Genomic DNA, 13,154 nt, shown 5'->3' with positions numbered 1-13,154 from the left:
TTCCACTTACCTGACTAGCAACTCAGACCATCACCACCAAGCTCATTTTCTTGCTGTAGTTGATTAAGGAGACTTTGCTATTTCAATTTGCTTGTCGTTGGTCTGTTCGACATTACGTCGCGAGCGCCACGATGCTCCGTCCCTCAACTTTCCGCCCTGCGCTTCGCGCATCAGCCCACACTAGATGCGCCATCGCTCTAACAACCCGAAGGACTCTATTCTCCCAGCGATCGAACCGTCTAACCGATGACCTCGATGTCAATCAGCTCAATTCGAAGCGACGAGATTACGAACAGAACCGCACCGCTTTTCTAGCTGCTGGTGCCATTGCCGGCATCGTTTCCTTCGTCTACACTGCATGGAAATTGAAGAAGGCCATTGAAGCTCAAGGAGAAAAAGAGAAGGCTGCTATCAAATGCGATACGGAAGTTCCGACAGAAATCTTCAAGACCGAAGCGGGCGAGAAGCGAAAAGTGGTTATTCACGATGAAGATGGAAATGAGGTTGTTCCTACGGGCAACAAGACCGTCAAACTGTTCCCTCGAAGGTTAGAAGTTGAAGATGCTGGAGCAGCAGGCGACGTCGCTGGTCCGATTGCTGCTGCTGTAACGGACAAGCATGGTACAGAATTCACACTGGTTGGTTTGGGAACAAGGACAGTGACCTTCCTTGGCATCGAGGTGTACGTGGTGGGCTTTTATGTTGCTACCCAGGATATCGAGAAGCTTCAGCGATATCTGGTCAAGAAGATTAACCCTCTAGCCACAACATTGATTCCTTCTGAGAAGGAGGATCTGCGCAAAGCTCTCCAGGATCCTGTCGAGGGTGAAGAGACATGGAACTCGATTCTCAAGGACGCTGGATGCCGCTCAGCATTCCGCATCACCCCTGTTCGAGATACTGACTTCCCTCATATGCGCGACGGCCTTGTGAGGGCTATTCAGGCTCGCTCATCACATAATCCGGAGTATAACGACGAGACATTTGGAAATGCCATGCGACATTTCAAGGTCCTATTCCAACGAGGTCTCGTAGCCAAGAAGAACGAACTGCTTCTTGTCCGAGATGCTGCTGGAAAGTTGACCATCACTTACACTGATGGCACTCGCAAGGAGTCTGTCAAGTCTACACTGGGAACTGTTGAGGATGAGCGACTTTCAAGGCTGCTGTGGCTCAACTACCTCTCTGGTAAGAAGGTTGCGTCAGAGGAGGCCAGGAAGAACATCATCAATGGCGTCATGGAGTTTGTCGAAAGACCTGTTGGTACTGTGGCCACCCAGGTTTTGTGAGAGGGTCAAACCACAGCAAAAAAGATGTACATTACGGAATTAAGCCATGTATCACTAGGCACAAGCCAGCAAGTCTTTGTAAAGGGTCATGAATTCAACTCATCTGGGTCATCCACCCATCTTGTAATACCGTCTAATCTTCAGGTGCAACCGATATCTATGTGCCGCATACGGTCTACAAAGACATGCCTAGAGCTTAGAACTGAAGCCCTTAGCCCAACGTGTCCGACATTTGTTTTGATGTTTCTTACGCCTTCAGGGCACCAGCCTCCCTGAGCAGGGAAGCAAGCTTTCCACCAGACTTTAGGCTCTGAACGTCAGAGTTGCCGCCAATGTGCTGCTGCTTGATGTAGACATTGGGAACAGTGCGCTGGCCAGAGATTTGCTCAAGAGCATCCTGGAGGGCAGAGCCGTCGGCTGCAAGGCGTTAGAGACCGTTATTTTGATACAATGGCTGAGAACGGCGAAACTTACAAACTTCGTCAAGCTCGAGGAGCTCGTACTCGGCGTTAAGCTCATCCAGAGTCTTCTTGGTCTGCTTGCAGTAAGGGCAGTAAGACTTGGAGAAGACAACTGCGAGGGGTTCATTAGCAGGGGTCCAAACGCGGGGCGCAAAGCACGGAGATAAACGTACCAACAGAGTTGTTGTCAATGAGCTGCTGAACCTTGGTGGATGCTTGAGTCATTGTGCCTGGGCTTGTTGCGCGAGTGAAGAATGATCTAAAGAAATTCATAGAGGAGAGCGAGATGGCTTTGATGTAGGAGAAGGGAAAGTGGGGTGGAGGTATTTATTCTACGTCAGATAGAGGTTGATTTGGCTGTACTGGGCTGTAATGCTGGGTTGTGGAGGGCGAGTTTGCTTTGTCATGGGCGATTGAGTGGGATTAATTCGGCGACCATGAAAAATACGATGATGCAATGTGCTAGATTTTCGGGATTAGGTAATCATGTTTTTTGGAATCATTGTCTCGAGGTGGTTCATTCATCATCGCCTCGGCTGTGCAGCTTTATGTTGGTGGTATATTTGTCTTGTGAATGTAATCACTTACAGATACAATATGAATAGGAAGTGATGATTCCAGTTGGTGTTTAGACTTGTTCAGTCATCATGTGCAAGTGCTTATTTTGCGTGAGAACGAGCAACCGCCGTTGAATCCCTGCATTTATAAGCCGAAGGATCACTCATCACGGAACATGCTAACAGCATCTGAGCTCGAAAGAACGCTGCATTCGTTTAGTTCACCTTTGCTAGGTCGCTCTACCAATGCTGTCGTTATTGATGATCTATTGACTTGATCATGAAAGATTGGTGTAGGGTAAGTCAAGTCAATCATGTAAACAGGTGAGGTCTACTCCGTAAAACATTTGAGTTGAATGGGAGCCGAGCAATTGGACGTACCCTAAACTTATGCTAAGTCTTTCCATTATTTAGGATCGAGGCACCGAAAAACTATAATAAGATTGATTCATTTCGGTCTTTAGTTATCAAATCTTAAGCTTCTTTATAGTCTTGGGCTTCAGCCTCATTAAGCAATCAGAGTCTACGGTGGTTCATCGGTTCTACTAGTCATGATAGCATCTTCAAACCTCCACTGGAAAGGGGCCGGAGCTTTAAGCAACAATCGTCTGACACGGATCGTGACTTAGTTTACGGGGTTGTAACTCCAGTTCTTTTTGCCTATTGGCTCTGATTTTGTATCAAATGATCTAAGACAAGTCTGAGGTGGCTCTGGATATACCCACCATGAAAACACTGACAAACTTCATGATGTAGCTTTATACTGACTTGGCTTGTTTCTTCCAGCAAAATGTCAAAGGTTTATGGGAATGCCTTGAAAACAAACAACTGATACTTTCCATCGCGAAACCTACATTTATCCGCTTCAACACACATACTCTGATTTATCATAGTAACTTCAAACTTGAAGTCGAGGAGACAACCTACAACCTCAACTCTTAGCGCTGGAGACCCCTTGATACCTACCATTTCCCGCTAGAACAGTCTGACACATTCCCCCAGGTTTCGATTGCCAATTGTCAGGCCATGAACCTGGAAGAGGCGTTGTCATTTCCCCGTGCGGCTCTTGGCTGAGATTAAACCAGCGGAGGGGTCCAGGTCCAAATCATCAAATTTAGAAACCCAAATCTGGCCTCTCTCCCTTTTGCGAGACTTTTCACCATCCATCATCAACTGCGACACAAGCACAGGCGCAACGACGCACAAGCTCTCACTATTCCCAAAAAGAAAGAGAAACAAAAATCTACAGCGCATATTTCTTGCATTCGATTTGTTTCTTGGGGCGACTCTTGTACATGTACTTTGCTGTACTCCGCCCCCATCTCCACCAATCGCCGCTCTCACGTCTGCAGTTTTCAGGTATCCCCTAAGCTGCCCGGTTTCTTGCATTGCGTCGCCCCCCGTCATCATCAACTCGCGATTCGGTACTTGTACCTACAGCTACAGTACACTTGGCTGCAAGAAGGAACAGAAGAAGTGAGAGACGCTGTTAATCTGGGCTGCACCGACGCCTAAGCCCCTCACCAGTGGCACCGCAAATAGAGCCCAGCCCGATACACCTGTTTGCCCAGTCTCGCCTTGTATCACCAGAGTCACTTGATCTGACCTCCCCCACTACCGACTCGCCTTGTCGCGCAAAAGACAAGACAGGTTAGATACTTTCTAGCCTCTGTCACTCGCTGTCGACTATCACTAGGAAGACCCTGGCCCAAGGGTCGTTGATCGTCGCCTTCTGCTGCCATTTGCAAGCCTCGCAAGCTTCTTGTTCGTCGTGCAGCGTAGCCCACCTGGCTCTGTCCTGCTGCTTGCTCATCGCTCCACATCAGCCCACGGGTCGATCACAAGAGAACCACCAGTACCAGTCGCTCAGCTTTATCGCCGACCGCCCTGTCTTTTTGACCTCCTCCTGTTCGGATCGGACCTTGCTTTGGGTCAATTGCTGCAACCCATATTCCCATTTGCCTCTAGGGTGTCCTTTTTTGGACCACCTTAGAAAACGTCGAACAAGGTGGATTCCGCCCAAGAAATCGTGGCATCTCCCGGTGCCTTACAAAACGTCACGTCCTACCTCAACGGGGCGCTGGCTAACCTCTCGTCTGCATTTCAAGATTCGAGCGGATACATATCTGACACTCTCGGCGTACCTCCTACCGTTGTCTACAGCAGCCTCGCTGTCCTGCTCGCCGTCCCATTAACAATGTCGAGATACGGCTGGTCTATCGGCCGCGAACAGATTTCGCCCTACAGTTCTATGCCCAGCGGCGTCCCCGCTGTCACCGACGACGATTTTAGCTACATCACATCTCAAGATCTTGATGGCGTCACCGAGGATCGATACTATCCCAGATCCCACTCGACTGCACCCCCACCAGCTCCAGAAGACGATGTCCTCCTTATCAAGAATCGCGGCATCACATATCCCGCTCATTTCCCCGCATATGCGATTGGAGATGGAAAGTTGCGGGTGATAGACGTCAAGGACCGGGTTGGTCTGATGATGGAACTTCCTGAGCGAGGAACATCACGCATCAAGCTTCTCTACAAGGGAAAGCAACTCAAGGACCCTATGGCGCCAGTACGAGACTATGGTGTTAAGAACAACAGCGAGTTGATGGCGGTCATGCCCGAGATCAATGGTGTCAGCAGTGGCTCAGAAGAGGAGATGGTGATTGTCGATGCTCCTAGAGAAGACAGGAAGACTCGTCGCCGCAAGAAGAAGCGTGACAAGAAGAAGGGTATCACCAGTGATGGCGACTCCTTGTCAGGCAGCCCTCGAGACAGCGCTTCTACCTTCGACCACCCCAGATCACCTCCAGCACCACCCACATCTTCAGGCGCAACCAGTGGACCCATGAAGGTTCTCGACGATCTTGCTGTTGAGTACCAGATCAAGTGGCTGCCTTTGTGCTCCGATTACATTGCGTCGCCACCTTCAGACCCAAAGAAGCGAGAGGAAGACCACCGAAGACTTTCTGAGAGCATTATGATGCACATTATGTTGAAACTGGACGGCGTCGAGGCTGAAGGCATGCCCGAAGTCAGAGCGCGAAGGAAGGAATTGGTGAAACAGGTCCAAAAGACATTGAAGGATCTTGATGTTGCAAAGGAATCTTGAGCCCGCGGTTAAGCGATGGCGTTGATGTTAAGTGCAAAAGATTGTCTGGTTTGAGTGCAGGCGTTACTGGGAATATTCCATTATTCGACTACCTGGCCATTGCTCTTCATATAGAACAAGCTGTACAATAGATTCAAGGATTACCTTGACCATGATGACCAACATAGACAGCATTGAGCAAATTGGTACATTTAATTTGGAAATCTTGAGTATCACTATGGACACAGACCCCTGTCATGGCTTATGATGTAAATCCCCAATGATGGTGCCAATGCCATGTCTTGGAACAGCCCGATCTTTATCATCACGTGCGAACCATTATAGAATCCAACGCCCAAAAACTGCATGATTTCAGTGGGCGGGCCGGCAATTCCTCGGCTCAACCGTCTAGGGCTAACAGACCTAAGCGGGAAGGAGTCGCTCGCAGTGAAAGGTTGCCTTTGCCCCAATAGGCTAGCGCGGTTTGCTCACAAGGCACAACGAGCCCTCAAGCGGTCCTTGGATTTTTCGCCCGTCAATCACTATCGCGACCACTTGCACCCAACATTCGAGGGACGACTAACCCCAGCAGCACAGCAAAATAACAAATCTTCGCCGACCGGTTTGAGGATTTGAGCTGCCCTTCTTTCCTTTTCTTTAATTCCCCCCAGAAAAGACGGTTACGATGTCGAGCTTCGAGCAAGTTGTGAGTACCGACTGAAACAACACATCCATTCACAATTCATATTGTGACTTGAGGCAAAAGACGGGCTGCGGGCAGCCGGGAAGCATTGGGCATGGGATTGAGGATGCTTTGGGATCTCAGTTATCAGCGACTGCTGGTGCTGTGAACGCCGCTCGTCGTTTGCTTCACGTGGGAATATTGGTCTTGAAGATGCATTTCGCTGACCGTTGTGTGCGTTTAACAGGTCGTCATCGATGGCAAGGGCCACCTCCTTGGCCGACTCGCCTCCATTGTCGCCAAGCAGCTCCTGAGCGGCCAGAAGATTGTTATTGTCCGCTGCGAGGCTCTCAACATCTCTGGCGAGTTCTTCCGTGCGAAGCGTATGTCTACCCCACGACACCACTCCGATCTGTGGCCGAGCATCGTCAACATCAAAGCGATGCCACTCCTAGGAACACCAAGCTGATTATGCCAACAGTCAAGTACCACGCCCACCTCCGAAAGATCACCCGTTACAACCCCACCCGCGGTGGTGAGTCGAAACCGTACCTACACACTTGACCACAGTCATTGACTCGATACAGGTCCCTTCCACTTCCGCGCTCCCTCCCGAATCTTCTACAAGGCTGTCCGTGGCATGATCCCCCACAAGACCGCCCGTGGTGCTGCTGCTCTCGAGCGCCTCAAGGTCTTCGAGGGTGTCCCCCCTCCCTACGACAAGACCAAGAAGGTCGTCGTTCCCCAGGCTCTCCGTGTTCTCCGACTCCAGCCCGGCCGCAAGTTCTGCACTGTCGGTCGTCTGTCCAGCGAGGTTGGCTGGAAGTACGAGGACGTCGTTGCTCGGTATGTTTTGCTGTGTTATTTGTGACCTGGGATATGACTAACTCTACCCAGATTGGAGGAGCGAAGAAAGGCCAAGGGCGCTGCTTTCTACGAGCGCAAGAAGATCGCTGCCCGACAACTGGCTGATGCGAAGAAGAACGCTTCTGTCAAGGAGGAGACCGCAAAGGCCCTTGCCAACTACGGCTACTAAGCTGGCCAAATCCCTCGACATGGGATCTTGCCGGTCCAGGTAAACTTGGCAACGTCTATCATTTCTCGTGCGTTTCATTAGAATGGCGCGGCGGTTCAACAAAGGGATTTACTTGATTTGCTGAGTGATGGCAAGGGTGGCTCGAGGAGTAGATGTCGATTCCCCCCAAAAAGAATGTTCTAAATGAAAAAAAAGTCCCTCCCCGATCGTCGAACCACATTTGCACTGCCCTCAAGAAGGAATTAAAACACAAGAGACCGACAATCAACAAACACCATGATGATGACCGAGACTTTGTGTGTGGAGACTCTTTCGAATCTTGGGGCTCTGTGATGAGGCTTCGATGAATGGGATAAGGATATTCTTTCGTTGATGGGCGTTTTAAGGGTTCTGGAAGTTGACGTCTTGCTCCCGTTGATCATCCAAGGACGCCAGAGTTCGGCGGACGGGTTTTATGAGTGATGGCGATTTGGAGGTGATCTTGTTGCGCTTCCCAAACGGGGACAGGGTCTCGCATTTGCACAATAGGAGTAGAAAAGGAAAGGCTCTTGTTTGATCAATTTGTTTTACATGTGAATGTGTCTTGGAGTTGACGTCAGAGCCCTGTGCTTCATGTCATTGTGTAATCTGATCATGTGCGTTCACCACTAAGCTGGCTCACTTTTGTCGACGAGCTAGAGCTCTTGTTGTAAGTAATATCGAATGTGGGAATCGCTCCTAGTAGCTGTCTCTAGCATCGGGACCGGTTGCTTGCTAGTATACATCAGTCATTGTAACCCGACAGACGCCATCAAGTGAGATCAGGAATTGTATGATATGTTGTATACTTTGTTCTAGACACATTTGCATCTTGAACAAGATAAACAGTAGGGGATAAGCACCTACAAGACATTCAACGATCTTTTGAATTGCTTTTTACACACTTCCACGTGTAGGGTATGAATGGTGGTGGCTCTGAGGGGTGTCATGTGCTGATAAGATAAGCTTTTTGTGAGGTGTCCTGAACAGCACCTCAATCCATACGGAGTACACCCAGCTGCACATAACCTTTCACTGCTAGCTCGCACTCCCAACCGGTCACTCTTTTTAAACAATTCACGTCTATACAAAATCCCATAATAATAAATTTCACGAACAAAGAAAAACAAAACTCACCGTCACAATGTCGGACCTCACACATTTCGACCTCCTCCCCCTCCAGATGGACCCTCAATCCAAGGCCATCAGCTCTCAACAACCATCGCGCACACTCAACGCCGAGCTCGAAGCCCTCAACACCCTCCACCGCTCTCTTCTCAACGTCGAATCACCCACAGGCGCACCCCCTCCTCCCGTGCCCGTCAACCCCAAGCGCACCGCCCAAGTGACCAAGCTTCGCGACTCCGGCAACAACGAGTACCGCAAGGGCAAATATCCCGAGGCGATCAAGTACTACACCCTCGGCTTCCAGATGGCCATGCAGCGACCCATGTGGGAGCCCTCGCAGCTGGTGCGAGAGGAGATCAGCGGAATCCTGGCGAACCGAGCGCAGGCGCACATGGCGATGCAGAACTGGGCCGAGGGCGCTGTGGATGCCCATGCGAGTGTTGAGGCGCGCTGGGTAGGAAATGCAAAGGCTTGGTGGAGACGGGGAAGGTGTTTGGCTGAGATGGGAAGACTGGAGGAGGCGAGGGATTGGGTCAGGAGAGGACTTGAGGTTGAGGGTGAAGAAGGAGAGTTAGTGCAGTTGTTGAAGGATCTTGAGGAGAGGATTGAGAAGCAGGAGGCATGAATGGCCTGAGCTGTTGATTGCGATTTGAGTTTGATGCGGTTTGGGATAAAGAGGGGTGGGATTGACTTGTCAAATTACCCGAGACATGAGTTGACTACGAGATCTGGGGCCAAAATGGAATTGGTCTCAGTTAGAGATGCCAGCAACACTGGCATATGGAATGTCTTTTACATCAAGGGAATGCTTTGCTTGGTAATGGTTGCTATAGGAGTTTTGTTAATATCAATGCAACACATTTCATCAATTCACACAACCTGAGGTTTCTTTGGCCACCAGTCTTTTGTCCACATACCATCCCATCACTTTCACAACAGAAACAGAATCACGATAATGAGTTGGCGACTCTCGTCGGCATTCACTATAGCTCGTGTGTAAAACATGGCATCACAAATGCATCCAATGTAATCATACACTTTCAATTCCTCCACCCCATACTCGCCGCGCCCGGGAAACGATATAAGGCAAAAAGCGAAACAGCCCCCCTTTATTCGTGCCATGATGATCACTTTTCTCCATGCGTTGCTTGCCATTCCTGCGTATCTTTACCAATGAATTTCCACCGCAGCATACCATTAGAGTAAAAAGCAGAATAAAAGAGACATAAAAGAAAAAGAAGGAGAAGAAAATGAAGTCCGCAAGAGCTGATCGTAGTCCAGATTCTTCCCGCATGCCGTGTGTGTAATTCGTGAAAAAAGGAGCCGTGGGTTGATGATGGGCTTGGCGAGTATAATTAGGGGGATGAGGCTGAGTTTGAGGCTCGTATTTCCATCCAATTCCCCCTTGAAGGTTGATCATGGCGCAGGGTTTCATTCCTTTGCGAAAAAAGTGATAGAACCAAGGCGTTTGCTGAGGAAATCAAGACCAGAAAGACAAGATGATTTATACCGATAAAAAATAAAAGAAGAATTCTCGTTTGCGTGTGGGGGGTATCTTATTCGCAAGACATTTGCTTTGTTTGGTGGGTTTGGTGGGATTGTTTCTTCTTGTTTTCTGGGTCTACTCCTTTTCGCTGAGCTTCTCGTTGAGGCTCTGGCCACGAGGTCGCATGACAGCGTCCTGGCCGCTCATTCTTCGGTCGAGAGCGCGCTCGAGCTTAGCACCGAGGGCGAGCTTGCTCATGGTGTCCGTCTTCTCGTCGGTGAGGGTGACGCGCTGGGAGGAGAGAGCCTTGTTCTCCATGCGGTCGAGGCCGGTAGCGATGTCGCGGATCTCGGCGTGAGCAGAGTCGGTTGTGCCGACGGTGGGAGACAGCGAAGGAGCCATGCTGTAGGTGCTGAAGCGGACCGAGTTGCGGTTCTTGGAGGTAGAGTCAGCGGGTTGATCCTTTTCCTTGGTGGTTTGACGGTTGTGGTCGGGCTGAGTGTGAGAGTGCGACGAGACCCACGGCTTAGCCATGGTTGGGAGAGGTATGCGGTTGAAGTAGTTTTTGGGAAGAAAAGAGACGAGACGATGGACGAGGATAAAAAGAATGCTGGGCTAAGGGACGTGTGAGGCGACAGGGGAATGTATCAAGGTGGAAGTGATGTGCGCTGCGAACAAAGACGGATGACGAGCAAGGTAGTATGGGCTGAACCAAGCGGCCGGAGAGGCAAAGATGTCACATTTCAGTTGAAAAGACAAGACAAGCAAGTGAGTGAGTGGTGACAGGACAGACAAGACGAGAGCATCGATCCGCATCCATTCTCTCTACTCACTCGCTCGCTCCTCCCGGCCCGTTCGTCCCCATCACCCATCACTCTCAAAGTGGGCAGACACCAAACTAGAGGCGGAACTAGACGGGACAAGTCCCAAGCCTGTGAACAGGGGGGGAATAGAGGGACTGGACTGTAGTGTAGTGTAATCCATACGCAATAGAGCAAGAGATAGACAGAAGGAAAAGAAGATCCGAGCGGTCATAACATACCGAAGGGGCCATGATGGGCCGGGAAGAGTCCAAGGAAGCAGGCATGGTGATGTTTGATGCGACGGTGAGTTGCGGGTACTATAGGTGATTTATGAAACCGCGTAAGAGGGGATGAGGTTTCGAAAAGAAGAGGAGAAAAGAGACGGAAGCCACAGAGAGAGAGAGAGAGAGAGAGAGAGAGAGAAGACGAGAAAGTGGGCTGGCTAGACGTAATAGTTGATAGGTAGTGAAAGACGGGACGGAGCTATATGTAAAGGCAATGGAACCAAGTTAATTTAAATTGACTGCGTGCGCTTTGTCGTCGATTATATTAGCGTCCGTGTTTCTTTTTCTCTCTCTTCACGACTTTTTTTTCTTTTTCCTGTGAAAAACGGAGAAGAGAAGAAAGCTTAAAAAAAGTCAGATTATGAAAGGGATAACCAGGATGGAGACAGATCTAAAAAAGAGAGGGAAAAAAAAGAGGGTAAGGGGGAGGGACCAGAGGGGAGAAGAGAGGAGATTTGGAGATTAAAGCAGAAAAGAGGCACAGGCACCACAAGGCCCAGGCACAAGTCTCAGCGGCTACTGGAGGGGGAGGCTTACAGGGGGTGTGGTACCCGAGGCAGTTACCTCAACAGGAGCGCTAGGGGGGTTTTGATTCTCTGGCTGCTGGCGGTTGGATCTTCTGTTGCAGGGCCTAGACTGCACTGGATGAAGTGAAATTATGGTATGATGATGAAGAATCGAATTAAAATGATGTAAAAAACAACAATATAGTAAATACAGACATTCTTCATCTATTAGACTGCGACAGTAATAAGAAGCGCCGTTTCAAAACATTCAAGGATCAGACCACAGACGATGGAGTCACTGAAGAAACTGCCCCTGGAACCGGTCCCGCCCTGTAAAACACAAGGAAGGGTCCCGTCGTCGAATGGAGTCGTACAATACCCCAGGCCCCCAACCCAACCCAACCCTCCACCTGAAATCTCATGTATGGTCTGCATTTGAACTCGTGGCCCCCAGGTTAATGTTTCCCTGTGCCTCAGGGAAGGGAGGGGCGAAAAATGCTACGTGAGATAAAACACCAAAGAGAGGGAGAGGGAGAGGGCAATCTAGACAATCTTGATTGGAATGTGTTGATCTAGATGCATCCATCTCAGAACGCCAGCTCACGTGGAAGCCACGCGATGGGATTGGATGACGATTGTGAGTGGCTTGGAGGTTGTCGATGCCTTCAGAGAGATAATCAAGCCTGGTTCCGTCATTTCCACATGGGAAGGGAAGGGAAGGGAAGGGAAGGGAAAGGGATGGGATGGGCGATGTCGATCATACATAACACACGTGGTTTCTGTTGGATTACGACTGTGACATTTGGGAGGGTGGTATTCAACTGACGATACATAGCACATCACATCTCGTATTGCTGTAGCCTGGCAGCCAGCCCATTCCGATATCACACGCCAGATATGCATCTCATCACAATTGTACTCTGTGCTGTCAGACAATAATCTTGACTGCCAGACTGAATGCTTGTCGGTTCGAGATCCGAGGATTGACGTTAGTATTCTACGATGTTAGATGATTTGAGTTCCCGATTCATCTCGGTCGGTCTGAGGCGTCGTCGGAGGTGCCGTTGACTAAATGAATGGCGCTTGTTTAGGACGGGACGGACGGTAGTAAGATACTAAGATTCTTGATTAATTGATTGATGTGGCGTCGACTATTTTGGTCTTGACATTATCATAATCGAGTATCAGGATATGAGTGGTGATGCTTCAAGATGGAGGAATATGAATATGACGATCATAGCTGAATCAAGTATCTTATCGACATGCCTGAGAAGTCAAAATCTTCAAGACCGACGATTCCGACTTGATAATAATTGATTGTCAGGCCTCAAATGTCATCGCAATCTAGCGCATCGCCAGACCCGTCGACTCATGTTTCAGCCCAAACCCCAAAAAGACTCTTGCAGATCATCACCAACCCTTGTCTCGCCTCGCCTCGTCTCGTCTCAGTCCAGTTCAGTTCTTCATCAGGGCCCGAACGAACGATAAACGGTGCATGACGGGAACCGGATGCTTCTTTCGCACGTGGCCTTTGGCTCTTCCGAAGGGAGGGCCCTTGGCCTTGGGGACAAAAAGAGCCGATAGCTTCCCCTCGCTTGGACGCATCTCGGGCCGAAGGCTGGGCTGCTTTGGTCATGGCTGTGGCTTGGCCTGAAAGTTTATTCGAGTCTGTGTGAACGGAGCTGAGATTGGTGACAGTGAGAGGGAGATATCTGACTTGATCATGATGTGACAGATGCTGCAGTCAAGAGAATAGATATATTGCGATAAAAGAGTGAAACCCACGTCTATTGTAATAAGCTGCCGAGAC

At 49.6% G+C, this 13,154-nt stretch overlaps 6 protein-coding genes across 6 annotated transcripts; 4 read left to right on the top strand and 2 right to left on the bottom strand.

Annotated features, from left to right (window-relative positions):
• Positions 1–131: 131 nt before the first annotated feature.
• On the top strand, positions 132–1,289 carry J7337_010440 (uncharacterized protein; the record flags this gene model as incomplete). The annotated part of the gene is made up of 1 exon (XM_044828025.1): positions 132–1,289. The coding sequence occupies one exon, from the start codon at positions 132–134 to the stop codon at positions 1,287–1,289; it is 1,158 nt and encodes a 385-aa protein (XP_044676579.1).
• A 247-nt stretch (positions 1,290–1,536) lies between these two features.
• Positions 1,537–1,975, bottom strand: J7337_010439 (uncharacterized protein; the record flags this gene model as incomplete). The annotated part of the gene is made up of 3 exons (XM_044828024.1): positions 1,537–1,706; positions 1,764–1,862; positions 1,924–1,975. 3 exons carry the CDS (start codon positions 1,973–1,975, stop codon positions 1,537–1,539), a joined length of 321 nt encoding a protein of 106 aa, XP_044676578.1.
• A 2,529-nt stretch (positions 1,976–4,504) lies between these two features.
• On the top strand, positions 4,505–5,422 carry J7337_010438 (uncharacterized protein; the record flags this gene model as incomplete). The annotated part of the gene is made up of 1 exon (XM_044828023.1): positions 4,505–5,422. The coding sequence occupies one exon, from the start codon at positions 4,505–4,507 to the stop codon at positions 5,420–5,422; it is 918 nt and encodes a 305-aa protein (XP_044676577.1).
• Positions 5,423–6,086: 664 nt separating this feature from the next.
• CRP46 (60S ribosomal protein L16) lies at positions 6,087–7,119 on the top strand (the record flags this gene model as incomplete). The annotated part of the gene is made up of 5 exons (XM_044828022.1): positions 6,087–6,107; positions 6,331–6,466; positions 6,565–6,618; positions 6,671–6,929; positions 6,981–7,119. 5 exons carry the CDS (start codon positions 6,087–6,089, stop codon positions 7,117–7,119), a joined length of 609 nt encoding a protein of 202 aa, XP_044676576.1.
• Positions 7,120–8,281: 1,162 nt separating this feature from the next.
• J7337_010436 (uncharacterized protein) lies at positions 8,282–8,890 on the top strand (the record flags this gene model as incomplete). Its single annotated transcript, XM_044828021.1, has 1 exon — positions 8,282–8,890. The coding sequence occupies one exon, from the start codon at positions 8,282–8,284 to the stop codon at positions 8,888–8,890; it is 609 nt and encodes a 202-aa protein (XP_044676575.1).
• Positions 8,891–9,886: 996 nt separating this feature from the next.
• On the bottom strand, positions 9,887–10,285 carry J7337_010435 (uncharacterized protein; the record flags this gene model as incomplete). Its single annotated transcript, XM_044828020.1, has 1 exon — positions 9,887–10,285. One exon carries the CDS (start codon positions 10,283–10,285, stop codon positions 9,887–9,889), a length of 399 nt encoding a protein of 132 aa, XP_044676574.1.
• Positions 10,286–13,154: the final 2,869 nt, after the last annotated feature.

Source organism: Fusarium musae, chromosome 8, assembly GCF_019915245.1.
Source record: "Fusarium musae strain F31 chromosome 8, whole genome shotgun sequence".
In the NCBI taxonomy this organism is placed as follows: domain Eukaryota; kingdom Fungi; phylum Ascomycota; class Sordariomycetes; order Hypocreales; family Nectriaceae; genus Fusarium; species Fusarium musae.
The sequence above is the reverse complement of the archived record's forward strand: the minus strand, read 5'-3'. Positions and strand labels throughout refer to the sequence as shown.